General features: G+C 47.6%; 2 protein-coding genes across 4 annotated transcripts in view; one reads left to right on the top strand and one right to left on the bottom strand.

The window, feature by feature from the left end:
• Positions 1-217: 217 nt before the first annotated feature.
• EPM2AIP1 (EPM2A interacting protein 1) lies at positions 218-8,123 on the bottom strand. The gene is made up of 3 exons (XM_039237245.1): positions 5,370-8,123; positions 2,055-2,083; positions 218-1,854 (listed from the first exon to the last, which is right to left on the bottom strand). Exon 1 carries the CDS (start codon positions 7,998-8,000, stop codon positions 6,174-6,176), a length of 1,827 nt encoding a protein of 608 aa, XP_039093176.1. The 5' UTR covers positions 8,001-8,123; the 3' UTR covers positions 218-1,854; positions 2,055-2,083; positions 5,370-6,173.
• Positions 8,124-8,472: 349 nt separating this feature from the next.
• MLH1 (mutL homolog 1) overlaps positions 8,473-23,438 on the top strand; it is a 39,628-nt gene continuing 24,662 nt past the window's right edge. Inside the window, exons 1-9 of one of the 3 annotated variants that reach the window (XM_039237230.1) lie at positions 8,473-8,598; positions 10,800-10,890; positions 13,289-13,387; positions 15,640-15,713; positions 17,841-17,913; positions 18,990-19,081; positions 20,460-20,502; positions 20,642-20,730; positions 22,656-22,768. In XM_039237230.1, the coding sequence (XP_039093161.1) occupies positions 8,483-8,598; positions 10,800-10,890; positions 13,289-13,387; positions 15,640-15,713; positions 17,841-17,913; positions 18,990-19,081; positions 20,460-20,502; positions 20,642-20,730; positions 22,656-22,768 (790 nt within the window). In that variant the 5' untranslated portion in view covers positions 8,473-8,482. Of the gene's footprint in view, positions 8,599-10,799; positions 10,891-13,288; positions 13,388-15,639; positions 15,714-16,356; positions 16,489-17,840; positions 17,914-18,806; positions 18,887-18,989; positions 19,082-20,459; positions 20,503-20,641; positions 20,731-22,655; positions 22,769-23,438 lie in introns of those variants that run through there. The other 2 variants (XM_039237232.1, XM_039237231.1) reach the window with 2 other exon arrangements.

The following is a 23,438-nucleotide window of genomic DNA, read 5'->3' on the forward strand; positions in this document are numbered from 1 at the left end:
CAGACTATGATAAAGACCTTGGATTTTGTTCTAATCATAATACTGAGTCATTAGCGGGTTTTTTGAGCAGAGGAACGGCATGGTCTGATTTAGATTTTACAGCAGGGATCACTCTGGTTGCTGTATGAATAATCACAGGAAAGTACGGAAGTGGGGAATATACCAAAGACTATGCCAAGAGAAATGGGTGCACACGATCACTGAAAGACAGATACGATAATGTTTATAGCGACTTTATTCATAGTAACCACAAACTGGAAACAACCAAAATTTCCATCAACAGTAGAATGGATTTATAAATCGTGGTACAGGCGTACAATGGAATACTGCACATGCAACATGGATGAGTCACATAGTACTGAACAAGACACAAGAGTACATATAATTGTTACATTTACATGAAGCTTTAAAAAGACAAAGGTAATGTATGGTGACCAAGGTCAGGATCGTGTTTATCTGTGTGCGGGAGGGACATAAGGGCATCTGCGGGGGTTGCTAGAAATGTTCAGTATCTTGATCTGGGCGATGGGCTCAAGGGCATGTATAAAAATCCACTGAGGCATACACTTAATATTTCCACCCTTTACTGTTTTGCCTCACTAAAAAATATTTCTAAGGAAATTATAGCAATGGAGAGACATAACCATGTGTTAATCTAGTGTTGTCTTCCAAATATTTTCGGTCTTCCTACGAGGCACATGGAAGAATTACACTATTCCTTGAACTTGGCTGTGGCCATGGGATTGGTGTTGGTCAGTGAAAGCGCTTTAAGGGCCTGTAAGTGATTTGCTGTATTTTTCTCCTTTCCCAAAATGAGCAGCCACGCCCTAGATGCTATCTGCCTGGTCAACCTGCATCCCAGAGTGAGACTCGAGGAGGGTCCAGTGAGCATTCTCCATGCGGGTCACACAGGATTTTAGACTCAGTGGGCTACACATTCTTTGTCACGGCTATTCAATTCTGCCACGGTTGAGCAAAAGCAGCCACAGACAATAATACATGGGCAAGGCTGTCTTCCAATGAAACTTTATTTACAGCGATGGGCAACAGGACGGATTTTGCCTGTGGACCGCAGGCTGTGGACCCCCGACCTAGAGCAAAGTCCCAAGTCAAGTTGCAAGAAGACATTACGTGAGGCACTGAGATTTTGTGGTTGTGACTGTAGGACAGTGCTGCCCGTCCTGACACAGAAAGTGGCTCCAGTTTTTAAAGACCTTAGCGTACCACACACTGGCTTTGCCGGGAGGCATTCAGGAAATTGCTACTGGCGGGGGGAAGAAATAACTTATGTAGGGGCAATTCCTGTTATGGAGTGGTAAAACTGTCTCTTGGGAAAGCCTGGGAGGCACAGAACCTATCTTTTACTGAAAGGGGGCAGAAGGAAAGAGAGAAAAGAGAGAAGAGAAAGAGAGGAAGGAAGGAAGGAAGGAAGGAAGGAAGGAAGGAAGGAAGGAAGGAAGGAAGGAAGGAAGGAAGGAAGGAAGCTTTATGGTTTGCTGTTGGCCACATCTGACAACATGTACAAGAAAGAGATGAACTCAGAATCCATCAAGCTGCAAGCAGAAATGCAAGGGGTAGAGTTCACAGATTCAAGTACTTACTTCTCAATTTACAAAAAGATAAAAATGAGGAATTCTTTAGTCCATAAGATTAAAGAAACCCATTAAAACCCACCGTGGGAGCAAGGATCACGGGCTGACCGTCACAACTACTGTTAAGATCTCTGGATGAGTTAATGTGCCACAGACTACAAGTCCAACTAAGTGGGGCAGTGGTTAATCCCTTACGTCACAAGGGCTCAAGGAAACAGGCTGTGGTTAGAGTTCTTCCACGAATCCCCAAAGCCCCCGTTACCTGGAAATTAAGTTCAGAGGCACATGAGCAAGAAAGCAAAGAAAAAGAGCAAATCTAAGTACACCATGACTAGAAGCCCCTTGTGGGGAACCTCCCTTCGAGAAGGGGTGATGCTGTGCGGGCAAGAAAGCAAGAGAACTGAGTTTCTAGTGTCCAGAAAGACCGAGGCATCCCTGTAAAATTTGATTAAATTTACTTACTTTTAAATCCCAGAGGAGCCAGAAATCATCTGTAAAGGAAAGTAGCAGGTAAACAGTATGTCATTTTCTTCTAGGATTGACACTTTATAAAAGGAAAAAGGAGATTTTAAACAGCACGATCTTTCTCTGATACCGAGTGTTAACTTTTTAATTACCCAAGTGTTGTCTTAGTCTGCTAAACAGCTGCCCAGTCTTTTTCATCTAGGCTCCTTTGGAAGTCTACCTTTGAAAATTAAAAAAAAAAAAAAAATAAGACTTCTAAATAAAGAAGGTAAAGACTTAATACTCCATAGATTTATGTGAGCATTCCTGGGTTTGAATCCTGGCCTCACTTCTTGTTTCCCAGGGCAAAGTGCAATTTGTTCCCTCAACAGCACTCACACACAGTAAATATTTGAGCCACATGCCAATCACTGAACTGAATTCCGGGAATACAACTCTGTAGTCACAAAGAAGTTCGTTTTGTTTCTTAATTTGTGATACGTGAGTAACAAACACCCAAGAAGCAGGCTAAGGCAGGAGGACCTCGGTGAAGGTCAAAGGAGACTACAAAAGGGCTTCGAGATCATAAAACACTACACACGTATTTATTCATCCAAATATTTATTGGAATGCCAGGCACAGTGCGAAGCGCTACAGACAGAACAGCTAACAAGGCACAGTCCCTGCCCTGGTAAAGCTCACAGTCCAGCAGTGATCAGTAAGTAGCAACCAAGTGTACAAAGCGTACAGCTGGGAAAAGAAGAGGGTATTTTGAGAGGGTCCAGTGGGGGCACTTAGTCTAGAGGGCATCAGGGAAGGCTTCCTAGAGCATGTGGTATGTAAACTGAGACCTCAAAGATGACAACTGTATCCTACATGGCGGGAAAAGCAGTGGAGAGAGATACGACCGGGTATGTCTTCTGGGACGCTCTGGCGGCCAGAGCGAAAGCGACCGAGGATGCTGCTGCTGTGACTAAGGTAGGCTGACGGCCTGAACTGGAGAAGCGAGAACAGCTTTCCAGACGGGAGGCTGGGCACAGACGTGTCCGTGAGCGGAGGCGATGGGAGCAGGGTCATGGGCAAGGCAGGTTTTGGCTTGGGCCGGGACAACTGACGGCGGTCGTGCCATCTACTGGAAGAGGGAGCATAAAAGGAGCGGGTTTGGGGTCAAGATCAAGGACATGCTGCGGTGTCCATGAGACAGCAGAGTAGATGGAAGTTAGCAATTAGATATATGAATTGGGAAAGACCTAGAAAGGAGACACGAATTCGGGGGCCATTTGCATACAAACAGGAACTGAAGCTGTGGACAGAGACGACAGCGGCTAAGGCTGATGTAGAAAAGAAAAAGGCAGCTCCGAAACAAACTTATAAAATGACAAGAACACCAACATGGAAGGGAAAGAGCACCCAGGAAGGAGACTGAGAAAGCATACCTGCGGGCGGTCTCTACCCCCTGACGCAGAAGTAAACCTGGACTTGATGGGAAAGTGGTCAGCGGTGTCAGAGAGGAGGAACGTGGAAGAGGAGGACCTAGCTGGGTAGAGCAGCGAGTGCTACTACGGATACTGGGGATACACACACGTCTTTTAAGGAAACTAGTAGGAATGGGAGATATAAAGGGACACAGGGCTTTTAAAAAATAGTACTTATTTCAACTATATTCACTGATACAACAGGACCAGTAACAACTATTTTGTAAAAAAGAAAAAAAAAAAACAAAAAAAAATGAAAGAAAAGAAAAATTTAAGACTGCCATGCAGTTACAGAATTACTTAATACAGAAGACAGTAATATACACACTTTTTTTTTTTGTACAAACAAGACTAATTTATAGCAAATGCTCTACTATTTAGGGTCAATTTTAAATTCTTAGATCTCCCCCCCCCCCAACTCAGTAACTACATGATGCAAACTAGTTTTATTACCTGAAGCAAAAATATATAGTGGAACTTCACAAAATGTACAAGACTTCAATATTGGAGGAACCAGGGTAGGGAAGCAGAAGCAGGTCCTCCAAATATTCTTTCAATGAAGCACCTGCCATGAAAAAGAATACTCCAAACTCCTGGGAAATTACCGGTAGATTTTTTTTTTTTGGGCTGGTTGTTTTATTGGTTTTTTTTTTTTTTTTTATTTTACTGCTGTTCTTCCAGATATTTAAGCTTATTCCCTGTTAACTAAAATCTCGACTTGACCATTCTTGGTTACTAGCTTGTGAATACTTGCTTTTCTGCTCTAATTACATTTAACGGAACAGAGCCCTTTATCTGGTTCGTTATAAATTAGACTTGCGAATGCCATTGTGCGCTACCAGAACCCATCAAGGCCTTTACTGCACTTTACCAGCCAAACCTGGAATGTTGGCATTGGTCTCCCCTCTCAAATATTGTCCGTTTGCCACACTTGCCCCTCTCATTCTGCTTCTACCGGTAATTTGCCCTGGCCCTCAAAATAAAGTAATCTACAAGGCAGGGGAGGCCGTCTGCCGGCACTTTGCAAAGGATTGTTCTCCACTGTGCCTGGCGGTCCCATGCACTGTGGGGGCGGGGGGAAGGCCAGCAGAATCCTCCCAGTGAGTCAGAACGAAAAAAGCCCCCTATGCTTTCCAACAACCTCTGGAAAGAGGGGTCACTGCTTCTGGATGAGAACTAGTGATGCAATTTTGGTTCCTGGGCTCTTACGGCATCGATTTTCAATGCTCAGGCATCAATTCCTTCTAAATTCTTGGCTGTAACCTGGTTTGATGAATTTGCTGGGTTAGTGACCCTAGAATGTGTTACAAAGGTTAGGACAGGACTTGAGCACAAGTCTGCAGACTGTACTTGAGAGGACCTCTAAGTTGAGTCCCGCCTTTACATCGTTTTATACGTTTGGCGTTACTGTAAGATTTCCTTTCCATGGTTAACATAAGTTTGAAAATAACTGTTTTAGCACAAAGCAGATGTCTCACTAGAAATATGGAATTGCCACAATCTGTTAATAAAGCTGCTTCATGAAAGTTAAATATTTCTACTTGTGCACTATCTTAAATACAGAATGTGTGGGACAGTTTTAAACTCTATAATAATAATAATAAATCCACTTCCAGCATCTAACGCAATCTGAGGTCGTATCACTTGAAAATAAAGGGTTTCCTTGTAACAGGGTTTCTTTATAAAGCAACACCCATGCATAATAAGCTAAAATATCTCGCACCTCCTGAGGCTGGAGGGCAAAAATCTTATTCTCTCATCCTTTTTTTTTTTTTTTTTTTTTATTGACAGGGCCAAACTTCTATCTGGAGTAGAATAAAGAATTACTAACGGGCAACCATTAAGATTCTATACTTACCGTAGTCCTGGAATAGGCAAGCTGATAAAACAGCACCCAAGTGTGAAAATTTCAGGGGAAATCCCCAATAACTGGTTAGTCTGATCTCCAAAATGCAGGAAGCCTCCTAAACCAGCAACTTAAAAATAATTCTTACTCCTCTGCCTAAAATTTTATTTGATTATTTCCCTCTATTAGTAATATCATTGCTAGGGCTGGTGGGGGCGGGGGGAGTTGAGGAGGAAATCTGTCAATATTTACTTCAGACTCAGAAAAATGTTTAAAAAAAATAGTCTCAAACATTTTGATAGTTAGACAAAATACCTCCACTGTACGTACGTCCTTCCTTTACAGAAACTTCTGAACCTGCTATGAGTTTCTGCAAACTGGCTCAAACGTACACTTATGGAGTTGATAACTTCAGACCATATGCATCGAAATTTTAACACTGTTAAAAATAAGAGCTAAAATGTCTTCAAAACACCAGAAAAACAGACTTCTAATTCAACTCACATTATCAGTACTGAATTTCTTTAAAAAACAATTATGTCATAAAAGCAAAAGACCATGACGTTGTCATTCAATTAAATTTTAAAAAAAGGTGTCTGCATGTCTCAGTCCCATGCTGCCTCTTGAGATGAAAAAAAAAAAAAAAAAAAACAAAACACAAAAAACATCTGTCAGAAGAATCTGAATCATGGTCAATTTGGATGAATAAACCTGGTGCTTTGCCACAAGCCAAATTAGTTAACTTGAAAAATCGGACAACCGTTTGCTTTCAGAGTTAGATTCTCTCTGAGGGTCTCAATGTTGTACTACCAAGGCCTATGGGTTGGGCTCATTTCTTCCTCTCACAAGGTGGTCCCAATGCGGTTCTAGGTCGGTTGTGGCGATCCTAAACAGGGCGTGGAGATGCTCGTCTGTCAGCGGCTGGCTCAAAGTGTGTTGATTTCGAGTCAAATACGAAAACGCCTTTTCGCAGATTTCATTGCTATCAAACAAGGACGCCACCTTACAGGCGACCCCTTTGATGATTGGGTAAGACTCGGCAGACAAGCTGGCATAGAACTGCCCCAAGTCTTTGACTCTGTATTCATTCCAGAGGTTAGTATTTGCCTGAAGTTTGGTTAGCTCCACTCTTACTGAAATGGGTGCATATTCAGGCTTAAAATTAAAAGGATTTGCAAAAAGCTCTAAGTCCTTTTTAATGAACCTGAGGTCCTTGAAGTGTCTCTCGAATTCTTTTTGTAGGCGGCAGATCACCACTTGATATCTATCAGGATCAAATATCTTTTGATCGTCTTTAAGATGCTGTTTAAGCTCATCGACCACTTCTCTGAAGGCAGCAAAGTGTGTTAGGTTTTTCTCTTCCATGTGTCTCTGCAGTAAACTCAGCTTGACCTCAAAGGTACAGATATGGTCAAAGGCAGCCGCAGCGAAGACTCTACTAACTCGCAGGAGTTCACTGAGTTCTCGAAGATGGTCCATAATGTCCACCAAGAAGCCAAAGTCACAAAGCCACTGCTTGTCTGTGAAATGGACGGTTGTTGCCCCTATCGAAACCAAGAAGGCTTCTATCTCTTTTCTCAGGGAAAATATTAGCTTTAAGGTTTTCCCTCTTCGAAGCCAATTGTTCAGGCATCGTCCGTTGACCCTCTCGCCATGCTCCGATTCCGATTCGGTGAGTAGGGCCTGAAATTCGGGGCGCCTAACGCCTCTGGTCTTAATCAAAACGATCCATTCCGATATAGTGTTTATGATCTGATTAACGTCTACATCGTACGAGCTCAACAGTTCCAAGTGCAGAAATCCCGAGTAATGGATAACATTCCAACAGTTGGGGCTTACAGCCTTCTCTCTCATGTAGGACACTAGTCCCGAGTTCTCACCAATCATCCTCAGAGTGTGGGTCGTGCTCAGGCCGACCATTCGCTGCAGGCTGAGCCCCGCCGTCTGCAGGGCCTCGAGGATCGCCGCCATCAGGGCCCCGACGCTGAAGTGACGAGTCAGGTTGATGATGGTCAGAAGCTCTTCCTGCACCTCCAGGTCGTGGCCCACGCCGCGGACAAAGACCAGGAGGTAGTTCTCATAGGCCACGAAGGCCTGGTCGTCCAAGGCAAGCGAATAGGCTTTAAAGTCCTTGGCTCGGTTAAACAGCTGGCTGCGTAGATCCTTGCTCAGGTTGAGGACCCTCTGCCGCGTGACCTCTGGAGACAAATCCACGCCGTCCAGAACGCTCGCGTGCTCGGGCAGCACGTCCCTGAGCATCACCTCCATGCACTGGAACACAAAGTCCCCCTCCCCCCAGCCGCGACCCTTCAAGGCCAAGAGGCGGGCGAGCCCCAGGCCCGCGCGCGCGGCTCTCTCCTCGGGGGTGAGCGGGGCGATCACCGGCACGTCGCCCTGCTGCAGGCGCTCCACCAGGGCCGCGCGCTCGCCCTCCGCCACGTACCGCTCGTAGTAGTCGTGCTCGGCCTCGTAGTGGCGCCTCACGTCGCGTTCGCGGGTGGCCACGACGAGGTGGCGGCACACCAGGCACAGGGCCCCTTCGCCCTCCGGAGGCTCCACCACCAGGTAGCGCTGGGTCCACTCGGGCCGGAAAATCCGAGACTCGTCGACTTCCATCTTGCTCCTCTTGGGGGTCATCCACATCGTACTGCAGGCCGCGAGAATGGGGCCGACCTCCGCGAGGCCGCAAGCAGAGGGGGAGCGCGGGCGGCAGCAGGGGCAGGCGCCTCCTCCGCTCTGCGCCAGATCACCCCAGCGGGGGGACACCCACCGCCGCCTACGGCACCCGCGCTCCTATTGGCTGGCGATTTCGTAGTCCCTAGCCCGGGAACGAGCCAATGGGAGAGTGGGCAGCGCGCAGGCGCATTGCCTTCTAGCCGGCGGCCTGAAGCTGGGCGCTAGGGAGGGACCGAGAGAGCCGGGGACCCGCGGACTTAGGACACTTGACTGGCGTGCCGGCTGCCCAATCAATAGCTCCCTCGCTCCGAGGCGGCTGCCGCGGGCAGGTCGGACAGGGCAGCGTAAACAGAGTTGGTGGAAAGACGTGAGCACGAAGCCCTGAGGTGATTGGCTGAAGGCACTTCCGGTGAGCGTCTCGACGCGTCTCGGGCTCCCGTGGCGCCAAAATGTCGCTCGTAGCGGGGGTTATTCGGCGGCTGGACGAAACCGTGGTGAACCGCATCGCGGCAGGGGAAGTTATCCAGCGGCCGGCTAATGCCATCAAGGAGATGATTGAGAACTGGTAGGGAGGGAGTGGAGCCGGGCTTCCTTAGAGGCTAGGGCGTCACCGGCCGTTATTCGGGATGGCGCGGACACGCCTCCCTGCCCCCGGCGGAGGCGTGTACGGCGCATGCCCACAGCGCCGGAGCTCTCGCTGTCCTGCCTTGTCTCTGCCCGGGTACCGCGAGTCTTGAGCGCTCTCGCGAGACTTTTGTAGAGTTGCGGGGGGCGCAAGCGGCGGTCGCGTAGCGTTGGGTTAATGGCGCCGTTAGTTAAGGGGAATGATTTTTGTTCATATGTGTGGAAAGTGAAAAATTTTAAATGCATACAAATTTTCGGAAGGGGAAGCTCACTTCATACTTCAGAGATACCGTCTTATGCGTATTATGTTTGTTCCGAAAATAATCATTCAGCCAGGGGTGTAGTTCATTTTGAGTTTTATTCCAAAAAATTGTCGAGATTTTCGGACCGGCGGGTGGGCTTTGTCAGGGTTTAACTTGTGATGTCCCTGGTTGCCGAGTTAGTGACCCGACTTCGTGTTTTCCTCCCCCTTACCTTGCCTTGGGGAGCACATCGAAGACCCCAGAGCGTGTGGGGTGGCCCGTGGACTGTGAAGTGTAGGCGTGTCCCGTTGTGGAGGAAGAGCTTAGAGACCTGCAAGAGGTGGGGGTGGCCTGGAAGCTTCGTGGGGTGCGTCCGCGTTACCTCCGTGTTGACAGCAGCTGTTGGTCGTAAAATCGATCCACTAAAAGGACCGCAAAGAATGGTAGGTGTGTCCGGGGGTTTATTGTGGACACACACACACACGGGTTTATTGTGGAAACACACCACACACACACATACGGGGGTTTATTGTGGAAACACACACAAACGGCCGTGCAGGGGAACTAACGGAACAGTGCGGAGGGGATGGACACACACACACACGGGTTTATTGTGGAAACACACCACACACACACATACGGGGGTTTATTGTGGAAACACACACAAACGGCCGTGCAGGGGAACTAACGGAACAGTGCGGAGGGGATGGACACACACACACACGGGTTTATTGTGGAAACACAACACACACATACAAACGGGGGTTTATTGTGGAAACACACACAAACGGCCGTGCAGGGGAACTAACGGAACAGTGCGGAGGGGATGGACACACACACACACGGGTTTATTGTGGAAACACAACACACACATACACACGGGGGGTTATATTGTGGAAACACACACACACGGCCGTGCAGGGGAACTAACGGAACAGTGCGGAGGGGACCGCGGAGGCCGAGGCACAGAATTGGAAGAGACACAGAAGGCGGAGCGGGGACCCTGGAAACTTTTTTCCGCGCACCCGGTGTGAAGGCTGGCTTTTGTTTCTGTCGCGGAGCTCACTGCCCGTGCGCCGTGGGCCTGGGACCCCGACGTGCCACAGCCCTGCACCGCCAAACCGAGTGTGCCAGCCCAGCGGTGTGTCACTGCTTCTGCGAGCTGGGGGCCGGGGGTGGGGGGTGGGATCCAGTCCACTTTCTTCAGTATGTAAATCAAGGTGGCTGAGACCACTCGTTCCGGCCGCCCCTGAGAAAGGGCTTTGGTATTTAAGTACCGCATTGTCTTATTTTTGAGGAAAGAATTTTCTGCGCGAGGAGCAGAGTAGTTTTGTCCCTCATGCAGGCCACAGACTGAATTTGTTTTCTGTAGCTGGTGCTTTTTGTGATTGTTGGCTACTCTTTGAAAGTACCTAAGATTTACTGGCTTCCCAAAGAATTTTCTGTATTGCCATTTTTTTCCTTTCCCCCAACAAAATGTATTTTCTTGAAAGGGTATTAGTATAAACACACACACACACACACATACACACATATTTTTAATGACATTTGACTAGGGTCCCGCGGGAACCCAAGGCCGAATAAAATTGAAGTCATAAATGGCAATCAGTTGAGAAGAAGGTAAGAATCAGGCATGTGGTAAAAGAACCGACTTTTAACTTCACTTTCCTTCCCAGAGGAACAGAAAGGGTGCCAAATGTCCTAATGGAAACGACGATTGCTCACTCCCGCCTCTCTCTTCTCCCTCTCACACAGCAGTCACGGAGCCCGTTAAACAGAGGAGAAACACATTAATCAGACAGCCTTGTATTTATCTGGAATTTGTTTTTACGCCTTGTCTCATTAAAATATGTGCATCAGAATAGGACAGAACATAATTTTTTTCTGTTTGATTTGCCAGTTTAGATGCAAAATCCACCAGTATCCAAGTGGTTGTTAAAGAGGGAGGCCTCAAGCTGATTCAGATCCAAGACAACGGCACGGGGATCCGGGTAAGTAAACCCTCGGGAGCGGGCTGTTTGTGCGCTTTGAGGGGTGCATCAGCAGGCAGTGGCAGGGCCTTTCCTCTTTGCGGCGCTTGTGGATTCAATTTGTGACTGAAATTTTCAGTACCAGTGATAAATAGATGTGGAGTTCCTATTCCAAGCCGGACACTTACTCAGGAAGATGGTCGAGGAGACATGAAGGGCAGAGAGAACACCAGAGTGGAAGCAAGCCTGACTCGTGTAAGCGCCAGCAAGGAGGCCAGTGTGTCTCGGCCGCGGTGAGGGAGCTGAGGAACATCAGGAGAGGAGGTCTGGAGGATAAGAAGGCTGATCATGTAGGACCTTGTGGCCTGTTGTGAAATCTTTGGCTTTTACTCAGAATAAGGTGGGATACTGTTAAATGGCTTTGAGCGAAGAGGTGACATGGTTTGGTGAGTTTTGGAAGAACCCATTTGTCCACACTGTGGAAGCTAGACAGTAGCAGGACAGGACAGAGGCGGTGAGAGGGCTTTCGGAGCCGTCCGGGAGACCGGTGAGCGTGCCCTGGACCTACTTGGTTGTAGTGAGATTCTGCACTGATTATGAAGACAGAGCTCTCAGAATTTGCTCGTGTATGGTATGAGAGAAAGAGGAGTCGAGGGTCAAGGTTTGGGGCACCCGGGTGGCCTGGTTGGTTAAGCATCCAACTCTTGGTTTTGGCTCAAGTCATGATCTCTTGGTTCGTGGGTTGGAGTCTGACAGCCTGGAGCCTGCTTGGGATTTGCTCTCTCTCTCTCTGCCCTCCCCCAAAATAAATATAAATAAAAACTTTTAAAAAATGATTTCAAGGCTTTGGCCTGTGCAAATGGAAAAAAGAGTTGCCATTTACTGATGGGGAAGCCTATGGTAGAAACGCATTTGGGGGCAGGTCAGAAATTGATTTGGAAGCATGTTAAACTTAAGATGGCTGTTAATTGACTAAGTGTGTGGGTCTGCAGGGTAGGGGAGAGGTTTAGCGGGTGGAGATAAAAATGTAGCGTATTGTGTTTTGATGGCATTAAAAACTATGAGACTCCCAGGGAAAGATGCAGAATACCCCAAGCCATTAGAGAAATACAAGTAAAAGCAGAAATGACATACCATTTGACACCCATTAGGATGGCTGTTATAAAACTAAGATAAAATAGCAGGCATTATAAAGGTTATAGGGAAATTGGAAGCCTTGTGTGCTTGCTGGTGGGAATGTAAAATAGTGCAGCCTCTGTGGGAGATAGTTTGGTGATCCCTGAAAAAAATTAAACAGACTTACCATATGATTCAGTAGAATTTGTGAGTCTATACTCCAAAGAATTGAAAGCAAGATCTTGAAGAGATTTGTACCCCCATGTTCAAGGTGTATTCACAGTAGCCAAAAGGTAGGAGCAACCCAGGTTTCCCCAAGTGAGTAGATTTAAAAACATGGTATGGACGTGTCATAGAATATCATTCAGCCTTACAAAGGATTGAAATTCAGACACATGCCGCAACGTGCACGAACCGTGAAGACATTGCGGTAAGTGAAATAAGCCAGTCACAAAAGGTTTTGTAAGATTCCTCCTGTCGGAGGTCCTTAGAGGAGGCCCATTCTTGGAGAGTAGGATGGTGGCGGCCAGGGGCCTGGGGAGTGGTGGGTGGAGAGTTCTTGTTTAATGGGGATAGAGTGTCAGTTTGGGAGGCTGAAAGGGTTCTGGAGACAGAGGGTGGTGCCACAGCAGTGCGAATGTACTTATGGCCCCGAACTGTACACTTCACAATGGTTAAAACGGCCGGGGTGCCGGGGTGGCCCCGTCGGTTGTCCAACTTCGGCTCAGGTCACGATCTCATGGTTTGTGGGTTCAAGCCCCGTGTCGGGCTCTGTGCTGACAGCTCAGAGCCTGGAGCCTGCTTCGGATTCTGTTTCCCTCTTTCTTTTCTTTCTTTTTTTTTTTTTTTAAATATTTTATTTTTGAGAGAGCGTGAGCAGGGGAGGGTCAGAGGAAACAAATTGTTAAAATGGTCACTTCTGTTATGTGTATTTTACTGTAATTAAATGTCTCTGTAGATTTTTAATAAAGAAGTTTTCTCATAAAAATGATTTTTCTAAAATCCATGAGCCTGGGAGCACTCATCCAGAGAGTGGGTGTAGACAGCAGAGAGGTTCGAGGATGGAGTGCCAGCTTACTTCACTGTCAGACGAGGAGGAACCAGCAAATGAGACATGTAACCAGTGAGCTAGAAGGGACCCCGGGGACCGTGTCGCACTCCGAATGCCAAGTGACACAGTGACTGCTAATTTTGAAACTCTTCTCCTAAGAGGGTTCTTCTTGGATTCAATCAAGAAAAGGGAAATTCAAGATTGGGGAAAAAGGAGTAACCTAATTATTTACTTATTTTTTGGTTTCTCTAGAAAGAAGATCTGGATATTGTGTGTGAGAGGTTCACCACAAGCAAACTGCAGTCCTTTGAGGATTTAGCTAGTATTTCTACCTACGGCTTCCGGGGTGAGGTAAGCTTGATATTAAAGACATGTGTGAAAAGTTCCCCGGGGCTGTGATCATATTTCTGCCCCTTCTCAACACAGAGGTAAATAAGATATGATACTTTTACTTGTAAAATAGATGCACATTGAAAAATCTTAATGAAATTCAGTTTTCTAAAACCAAAGATTGTTCATAAATACTTAATACACTGAAATTTATTTTATCTACAGATACAACCCCCTCCTCCCCTCCTGACAGGGTGTTAGATGCCTCTTGACGGAGAATGCAACACCACGTACGGAGTTTTTTTGGTCAGATAATCGAATGTAAATCTGATAAATACTCTCTGAGTGCCAGTATTGAGAAAATATGGGAGGCAAGGGAGCGTGGTAAATGATAGAGACCAGGAAACTACATGATAAAAGCTTGTTTGTTTCTTTCAACAAATTAAGGAAGAAAGAAGGAAGAGGGAGGAGGGAGCAAGAACCTGTAGATTAAAAGAGGGATAAGAAGCACATGAACTAGGGGCGCCTAGGGGGCTCAGTCGGTTAAGCATCCGATTTTGGCTCAGGTCATGATCTCACGGTTTGTGAGTTCGAGCCCCGCGTCGGGCTCTCTGCTGACATCTCAGAGCCTGGAGCTGCTTCCCATTCTGTGTCTCCCTCTCTCTCTGCCCCTCCCCCACTAGGGTGCACTCTTTCTCTCAAACATTTTAAAAAATTCTTTTTAAAAAAAAAAACAGGGAAGATTTATTGAGGGATTTCTATGTTTTGCCGCTGGTTCTCAGCACTTTGTCAGCATCAACTTTTGACCTTGGTCCTGCAGCCCCGGTCCTATTACTACCCTGTTGTACAGATGAGGAAACTGACACTTAGGAAGTATTAAGAGGGGCTCCGGCTGGCTCAGCTGGTGGAGTGCGTGACTCTTGACCCCAGGGTTAGGAGGACTGCACTGCGTTAGGTGTATAGATTACTGAAAAAAATAAAATCTTAAAAAAAGAAGAGAGAGAGACGGCCAGGGCACCCGGCTGGAGAGTGGCTGAGTGGGGGACGGCACCCCGGAGCTTGACCCCAGAGCTGGCCCCTGTCCACTTGCTCCAGTCCTGGTGCGGAGGCGCCTATGGCAGCAGAGCCCCGCCCACGGCACGCCGTCCTCGTGGGCCATGTGCCGGAGCGGCGTGTCCTGTGTCCCTCCTGCCCGCCTTGCCCAGCTCAGGATCGTCACACCTGCCGTGATGAGAGTTACCTCGCCTATGCAAACTGGGGACGTCCAGCCAGGAGCCGGCACTCTCTGAGCCGGAGCCGTGTTCCCCGCGCATGAACTGAGCCTGTTGCAGGCTCTGCTCACCGTCTTCTGTCACCCAGCCCCCGCCGCAGTGCCTGCCTGCAGGTTTATATGCTGTGAGGCCCCTGAGAAAGGAGAAGGGGGTTCCAGTGAGCTAGGCAAGTGGTGGGGGGGTCATTTTTTAAATATTTGTTTTGTCTCAGTTTCATAACCTTAAGTTCGCATTTCTAAACACGTAAGTGCTTACAGGAAACAGCTTTGGGTAACAGTATGCGACATTATCTGCTCGGAGTGCTCCCATTTATGAAGGCAAGTGTTCACATTGTTGGGAGGCAGATTATTGAGAATGTTATGAAGCATGCCAGTGATACTGCTGCCTGACCGCACTTGCTGCCAACACGTTAACACCATGGTGTTTCTTTGCAATCACATGGATGGACCTAGAGTGTGTTATGCCAAGTGAAACGAGTCAGTCAGAGAAAGACAAATACCATATGGTTTCACTCCTATGTGGAATTTAAGAAACAAAAGGAACAAGCAAAGGGCGGTCTACAGACTCTGAGCTGTAGAAAACAAACCGGTGGTTAGCGAAGGGGCGGGGACGGGGGAGATAGGTGATGGGGTTAAGAGTACGCTTACCATGATGAGCACAGGGTGACGGACCGAGTTGTTGACTCCCTATCATGTACACCTGAAGTTAATGAGTGGTATGTTACCTATACTGGATTTAAAATAAAAGAAATACTCTGATGTGTTTCCCGTGGACTTTTAATATTAATACATATTTTCCTCCTAGTAATATGCCACAAATTCAATTTGATACCCTTTTTTTTTTTTTTTACACATCGTGAAAGTGAGTGAGCAAAATGCTTATTGTTGCCATTTGTTAATACAAAACGGAAGGGGCAACTTAGAGCACCTTCCCCTTTAATGAGGTGACAGTGGGTGACCCAGCAGTGAGCTTTTCTTTCATCCCATGTTCTCTCTTCCTCAGGCTTTGGCCAGCATCAGCCACGTGGCTCACGTCACCATTACAACCAAGACAGCTGCTGCCAAGTGCGCATACAGGTACGCGGAGGCTGCTTCTCTCGGGTCCCTGCGGAGGCGTCCCTGTGCCTCGGCCTCACCCTACCTCTGTCTCCACACTCGGGCCGTCTTCTCTGACCAAGATCTTGAAAAAATTTTCTTGCCTCTCTGGATTAGTTGAAAACCCAGAGGGATGATTATCAGGTAGTGATCTTACTCATGGCTTCTCAACAGGTAAGGGGTGACGTAAGTGCCTACAAACTGTTCCACAGATGTATTCCAAGGAGGCAGTGGATGTGGATGCACGTTAGTAGGACAGCGCTTTGTCTGCACACAGGCCTGTGGCGGGGGTGCTGGAGGCTCACGGTTTCTTTGCTGCCTTGTGAGCCACCAGCTCGCGGCCACACGCGTGTGCCTGTGCTGCTCGCCCTCCACCGGGGGCCACTGGCTGCAGTTTTCAGAGGCTGACAAACAGCCTTGGAACAGAACAGAAACAGGGTTTGAGGAATCCGAGTTACTCCTTTGTGTTTGTAAGCACTGGCCATTTACTAGTGGAAGACAGGGAGGGGTACCCCATCTAGGAGTACGGTAAAAAGAAATTTTTTAATCCTACAGATTGTTCATAAATTAATACAGAAATCAGCTCCAACAACAGCAGTTCTGCCTGTTTCTCAGCCTTTGACAGACAGACATGGGACGGAATGGAAAAAGGAGCATTCCAGAATATACAGCACTGTTGCTAGGAGAGTTGGACTCTGTGAACTAGACTTGCCCTGGGATCTGCGTGCGCGGATGTGATCAGTATTGCTTCTCACAAGTTAATGTCTTCCTAAAATAGACTGGGATTCTTGTTTCTTCACCTCTGGAAGTCTGTTCTGCTCCTGCTCGGGCCCCCCACCGATGCTTCCCACCCACTGACATAGGTTGAAATCCAGAGCCATCCCTGAACAGCACCCTCCCTGCGCTTGCCATCCACCTTTCCAGCCGCTTCTCTCCACCATCCCCCGCCGCCACGTGATCTCAGGCTTCTGTGCTCTTCCTGGATGGTCTTCCCTGCTTTCTCCCTGAAACTGTTCCTCCCTAGAGCCCAGATGAATTGTCATCCTCCTGTGGTGCTTTTACCCCCTAGATCACTTAGCACAGTGTTTACACTTTAGGGAACAGTCTGTCCCTAGATTGAGGGTTCTCTCCAGGGCCTTTCTTTATTCCCAGGGCCTCTGCAGGTGTGTCATGCGCCAGCCCCTCCGTATCTGATTACAGAATCACTGAAGATATTTTACTCTCACCATAAGCAGTTTGCATTGTAGCTCAAAACTTGGGAACTGGGACACCTGGGTGGCTCAGTTGGTTAAGCATCTGACGCTTGATTTCAGCTCAGGTCATGATCTCATGGTTTGTGACTTTGAGCCCCGCATTGTGCTCTGTACTGACAGCTCAGAGCCTGCTTGGCATTCTGTCTCCCTCTGTCTCTGTCCCTCCCCTGTTTGCTCTCTATTTCTCTCTCAAAATAAATAAAAATAAACTTAAAAAACAACTCAGGAATTAAAAACTAAATTGCTAGAAGAATAGGGTTTCCTTTTTTTTTTTTTTTTTGGTATCCAATTGGAATGATAATGGAATAGTAGAAAAACAAAGAAGTAAATCTTAAGACAATATAATAGGGGCACTTGGGTGGCTTAGTAGGTTAAGCATCTGACTTTGACTCATGTCATGATCTATGCTGACAGCTCAGAGCCTGGAGCCTGCTTTGGATTCTGTGTCTCCCTCTCTTTCTGTCTCAGCGCTCTGTCTCCAAAAGCGCTGAGACACTGGGGCACCTGGGTGGCTCAGTTGGTTAAGTGGCCCAGTTTGGCTCAGGTCATGATCTCACAGTTCTTGAGTTCAGGCTCCGCGTCTGGCTCTGTGCTGACAGCTCAGAGCCTGGATCCTGCTTTGGATTCTGTGTCTCCCTCTCTCTCTGCCCCTTCCATGCTTGTGTGTTCTCTTTCTCTCTCTCTCAAATAAAGATTAAAAAGCTTTTAAAAAATGATTAAACATGAAAAAAATTTTAAAAAGAGATCATATATAACATGGCTGTATTTTAATCTGTTGTTGATCATTTTCTTTTATACATTTTGGATAAGTACTCTGCTTCTGTTGGTTATTGATAATCTCATTATTTTCTTTAAGAGCCAGTTACTCCGATGGAAAGCTGAAAGCTCCTCCTAAACCATGTGCAGGCAATCAGGGGACGCAGATCACGGTAAGAATGGTGGTGAAAAAGATCTTGTGTAAATGTTGGAATAAGGAGTAAAATTGTCCCTGAGTTTCCAGAGCAGTAATAAAATGAAGTTTTGCTAGCTCACAGAAACAGCAGGTACTTCCTGCCTAAACAAGGGGAGAGTTACTGGCCTTTGAGGCACGGCAGCCGGTCTGCTCCCTCGTCTTTTTTTATGGGGATGGATGAAATGAATGGCGAGGTAGTTGGTATGAAAAGGACCCTAAACTTGGCTCCAGAAAGACACAAGTCAGAGTCTCAGCCTTCCAACTCAATAGTTGTATGTCCAGAGGCAAGATGTTCAATGTCCCTTAACCTCACCTTTCCCATCTGTCAAAGGGAACAAAGAATATCTGCCCACTGAGAGGCCGTCTGAGTAATATGATGGTGGCATCAATCAGAGGGAGGCCAGTCCGCTGCCTGTTGTCTGTGGTGCCACATTCGGTCTCTTCCCATGTGTGATCCCGTAAAGCACCCGCTATCCACCCCCAGCCCCAGCTGATGCTCATGTCCCCACAGGGTCCTGGCCCTGCACTTGATGAGGCAGGCAGGCGGGAGGCAGAGATGAGTGTGTGCTTCCAAGGGCATGTGAATACATACCCTGTACCCAACCCAGGGTGACCACAGCGCCATTTCCAAGAAGCCCACATGGTTTCAGAAACTTTATAATTATTCTTAGTTTGAAAACCACGTTTGTTTGGATGCCATGTGATGGTACAGTTCTTTGTGAAGCTGCTTGTTTGCCCCAGTGAGCTGTGTGCTGCTGTGGGTAAGACTGCTTTGCTCATCTCCGCACTCCCAGCACGAAGCAGAGCCTGATGTAGAGGGAGCCCCCGGCACCTATTTGAGGAATCAGTGAATGAAATGAGAAGCAGGAAAAATCTTATCTATTTCCTTTGTTGACCGTGGCCGGCTTGTCTCTTGCCCTCCCCAGTCAGTGCTCAGAACTGTACTGGTGGTAAGTGTAGTTTGATTCTCTGCCGGCCAGCTGTCGGTAGACACCTCGCTTCTTTATTTCCACGTACTTCTGTGAAGTGACAAGAAAAAAATCTTCTTTTCAGGTGGAGGACCTCTTTTACAATATATCCACAAGGAGGAAAGCTTTAAAAAATCCAAGTGAGGAGTATGGGAAAATTCTGGAAGTTGTTGGCAGGTACAGTCCCACGTCTGGAAGTGGTTCTCACCAAAGAAATGCGTCCCCTGCTTATAAATTGAGAGCAGTTGCCCAGCTAGATGGAAAAGAGTACGTTGTGTTTTAGCCTACGGGTTGTTGCCGATCAAGGTTTAGTTGCCAGTTCTGGGCTTTCTCTCCCCTCCCAGGAGAGAGCAGTTGGTCTTTGCCAGTGAGGGTTCTTTGGTGGAAAGCAAGACAGACGAACTCCAGCTGACTTGAGCCTAAGGGACATTTATTGGAAGGCTAAGCGTGACTCCCCAAGTGGCGAGAAGTGTCAGCAGTTGCTCTGCTGCACGAGTCGTCTGCTCCAGTTGTTCGCATTCTTCTCCTGACTCGACTCAGGTGTCTGTTTCCTCGGAGAGTACGTCTGACTGGCAGGGGCAGGGTCCCCCCATCGGGCGCCTCTGTCAGTGGGAGGTCCCTTGGTTGGCGGGCTGCGGGTACATCGGATGGAATGGGGAAGAGGTGGTTTCCCAGAGGAAGGCTAGGGGCTCTTGCAAGAAGAAAGCGAAAGGCAGGGCGGGTGAAATAACATTATGTCCACTGGAGACTGACTTCACCTGCTGGTTGAGTGGATCCAGCACGGGCTCTCTCATCCTGCATGTCCTTGGATTGTAGCAGAGATCTGGTAACTCTTTTTCAGTGTTTCTCAAAACTCCAAAATGAATAAAACATGTACTCCTAATAAAGTGGAACAGATTTATACTTCAAGTTTCTTTGCTTTTCCCTGGAGTTGTACAGTCAGCGTCAAAACATTAGCTCCTGGAAATAAGGGAGCTCTGCTTGGCTGTTTTGGTTCTAGGCGTGGTTAAGTGAATTCCTAATTGTTAGCCGAATACGTGCATTTTGCTCGACACAGTCCTTCAGTTCATGAGGTCCACGGTGGGGAGAAATGATAAGTAATAGCCAACTGGGAAAAGGCTGGAAGATGCTGGAACAGGGCTGGAGGCCAAGGAAAAAGCGGATGAGGAGGGGGTGTCTTGAGGGGCTCAGAGAGAGAAGAGTTCAGGGGTTGTAAAGGCCAGGTTCTCAAGATGCAGCACCCAGACCTGTCGGGTCTGGGGGAGTAATGCTGTAGGCAGGGAGGGGAGTGCGTTAAAAAGCCCCAGAGTCTCCTTAGACCCTATAAAACCAAAAACCCTGGTTTCTCTTAGCTTCTGCCACAGCTGGCATGGGTTGTCTCCTTGATGTGTGTGCTGGCTTATTTTCCTGTGGGGAAGATGTGACATAACGGAGATATTCTTGGCCGTGTGTATCTTTGTTTAAGGCACGTAACCCCACCGATTTATTTAACCCAAAGGGAGTTCTGCCTCACAGTGTGCATTTGCTCACTGTTCTGTTTCTCTTTCTTTGCTAGGTATTCAATACACAACTCAGGCATTGGCTTCTCAGTTAAAAAAGTAAGTGGTTGGTTTATAAGGGACAGTTTTGTATTAGAGAAAGGATTGTTTTTTTAAGAGCTCACCTGTGGAGGTAAGGTCAGGATGTTTCAGTCACTGCTGTGTGACAATAAGTTTTATCTTCTGCTCTGTTCATCAGCACGGCGAGACCGTGGCTGATGTTAGAACGCTGCCCGGCGCCACGACCGTAGACAATATTCGCTCCATCTTTGGAAATGCTGTCAGCCGGTATGTTGATAACTCATATTTTAAAAAATCTGCACTCCATGTCTTGGTGTATCATTTATCCCATTATTTGGGAATCCGTCCAGGTAGTACCTGCCTTAATGAAACATGCAGGCTTCTTTCCATGGTTCACATTTGCTCTAGGAGTCGTTATTTCATGGAATCCACACTTCCCGGGCGCAGGTTATCTCCCAGATGCTCTGGCTGCAAATCAGTGTGTGCTCTCTAGCCTGTCTTCACAGCGTTTACAGTGTAGTAGAACCTTTTCCTCTTCCAGTGTTGCCTCTTTTCCTGAGACTTCCCTTAGCATCACTGTGGGACTTCGTTGTGATCATCAACATTTATTAATTAATTGCCTCCCCTATGTTAGGCTTTTTGCCAGAAGTTACAGATGTAAAGACAAATAAAATATTCCCTGTCCTTACAGACTTTCCTGTCTGGTGGCGAGCAGATTTGTGAATGTTACCAAATCTGCACGGTCAGGGAAAGCCCCAGGGGGCTTGTTTGCATTGTAAACAGCACTCCCTCTGCTGGTGGAAACTACCGTCTGCATCTCGGAGTCCTAGTTAGGCCTCAGGACTCCGCAAGGCCCAGAGTGCCTGTGTCCTAACCTGAGGGGAGAAATCCTGGGAGCCCGCTGTGGGCCAGGCACGCCCCGGATGGAGGGGACAGCCCTGACTTCGCGTGTTCCAGAAACCTTGGAAGCAGCAGCAGCAGTCCCCAAGCCCAGTTTTCTCCTTCAGAGGACAAATTACTGAGTCTTTGAGCAAAACCAAGTTCCAAACTAGGGACTGGTCAGATTGCTTTTAATTACCCTTCTCTTTCTAATTGTTAATGAATTGTGTTTTTTTAACTGTGTTCCTAGAGCAGAGAGAGAACTCTATTGTACAAGGAAACTTCCATGAGCTTCTTTATTGTATTTAAAGACTCAGAATTAGTTGTCAGGAAATTCCTAGGGACCACAAGACGTTAGAAACCCCACTGAGTGGCAGTCCCCAAAGTGTGTTTCCAGAATGCCAGCCTCTTGAGATACTCTGGGGAAGAAAAGGTTTGTTAGTTCACTGTGTGCGAGCCGTATTTTCTGCTCAGAGCCTCAGAGAACCCATCACCCCATATGGGCCAGCGCCTGCCGCGAGTGCCTGCCGGTCCCTGGGCGCTGCGCTGAGCGATGCGCTAGGGCCTCTGCCCTCCCAGCTCCCCTGTCTGGTTGGGAAGCCACATGAAAGGGTTATGCCGTTCATGACTGGTTATGCCAGCTGTGCCAAAGGGAAAAGAGAAGGCACACAGGACAGTGTCCCGGGGTCACAGAGAGTGACAGTCAGAGGTGGTTACTTCCTCTTTGAAGTAAGCCCTGACGCGAAAGATGTGGAGGAATTCGCTAGCTGTCAGAAAGGGAGCTTTCCAGGCTGAGGACCCAGCACTTGGGAAGGTCTGCGGGCAGAGGGGAGCGTGGCTAAGACTTCCTTTCACCTGTTAACCCACCTCCCGTAAGCACAGCTCAGAGCAGCATCGAACTCGAGCCCCACTGTGGTGCTATTTATATAGGGGTTCCGTAGAAATGAGTCCTTTTGGAGTTTCCTCTTTGGGGTTTAGTTACGAAGATACATAGGTTTCAGTAAAACAAGGCCTCACAGCTTAGGTTTGTCATCATGTCCCAGCAGTCAGAGCCGTGCTTGGCATATAACATAAGGTCTTGAAAACAGTGACTGGATGGGCAGGTGGGTATGCAGATGGACAGTGGATGGATGGGTGGGTGGACAGATGCATGGGTGTGGGGGCCCATAGGACCTCAACAAACCAAGTCTCGGGTCCTTATTTGGCAGAATTCATTTATGAGAAGGAGCCCTCATTTTCCAGCTCTAATTTTTTTATACGGTTTGAATTTTCCATTATTTTCAAAAGCCTCAGAATTTCTCTTTTCCAACCAGAGAACTGATAGAAGTGGGGTGTGAGGATCAAACCCTTGGCTTCACAATGAAGGGCTACATATCCAACGCAAACTACTCAGTGAAGAAGTGCATCTTCTTACTCTTCATCAACCGTAAGTGGAAGAGACCCATGTGGGGAAGTCTGTCTGCAGGGAATTTTATGGGACCGTGGAAGAATCCCTAACCCACAGGTGTGATCACACGCAGGGAGCCCTCCTGCCCAAGTGCGGTGTGGTCGGGAAGTATTTATAATTTCCGGCCTGCGTGTGTTCAGTCCCCTGACGCGTGTCCACCGCTGGCCGGCGCAGAGGCCTTGTGTTGCCCGCCTGGGAGAGGGCAGTACAGAGTCCGTGAGCCCGAACAGCGTCCTCACCTGCCGGGCCCAGCAGATGTTCTCGCCTGAGCTCAGGACTCCCTGACTTGCACAGCGGGACACAGGGAGAGGGTGCCTTGGGGGTGGGCAATGTCATTAGCAAAGAAATGGATGATAAGCCCCTTGGGAGTTTTCTTTTTAAAGAATGAGTGATTTATGATACAGTGAGCAGTACCAGAAATCAGGGAGGAGATTAGCCAGATGAATTTGGATTTTTGTGAATTTCCTCTCCACTCTTATCTCTCTGCAAGCCTATTGTTTACATGATCGCTACTTGTTACATAAATAACTATTGTGCGTTCTGCTGCTTTTTACTTAATTACATATTATATGGTTTTGAGAAACTGACCGGGAACTACAAGTGGGTCTGATTTGGTTTTTAATTTTCCAGCCAGAAATGCATCTCGCAT

Source organism: Hyaena hyaena, unplaced genomic scaffold (assembly GCF_003009895.1).
Source record: "Hyaena hyaena isolate Hyena2069 unplaced genomic scaffold, ASM300989v1 scaffold_121, whole genome shotgun sequence".
In the NCBI taxonomy this organism is placed as follows: Eukaryota; Metazoa; Chordata; class Mammalia; order Carnivora; family Hyaenidae; genus Hyaena; species Hyaena hyaena.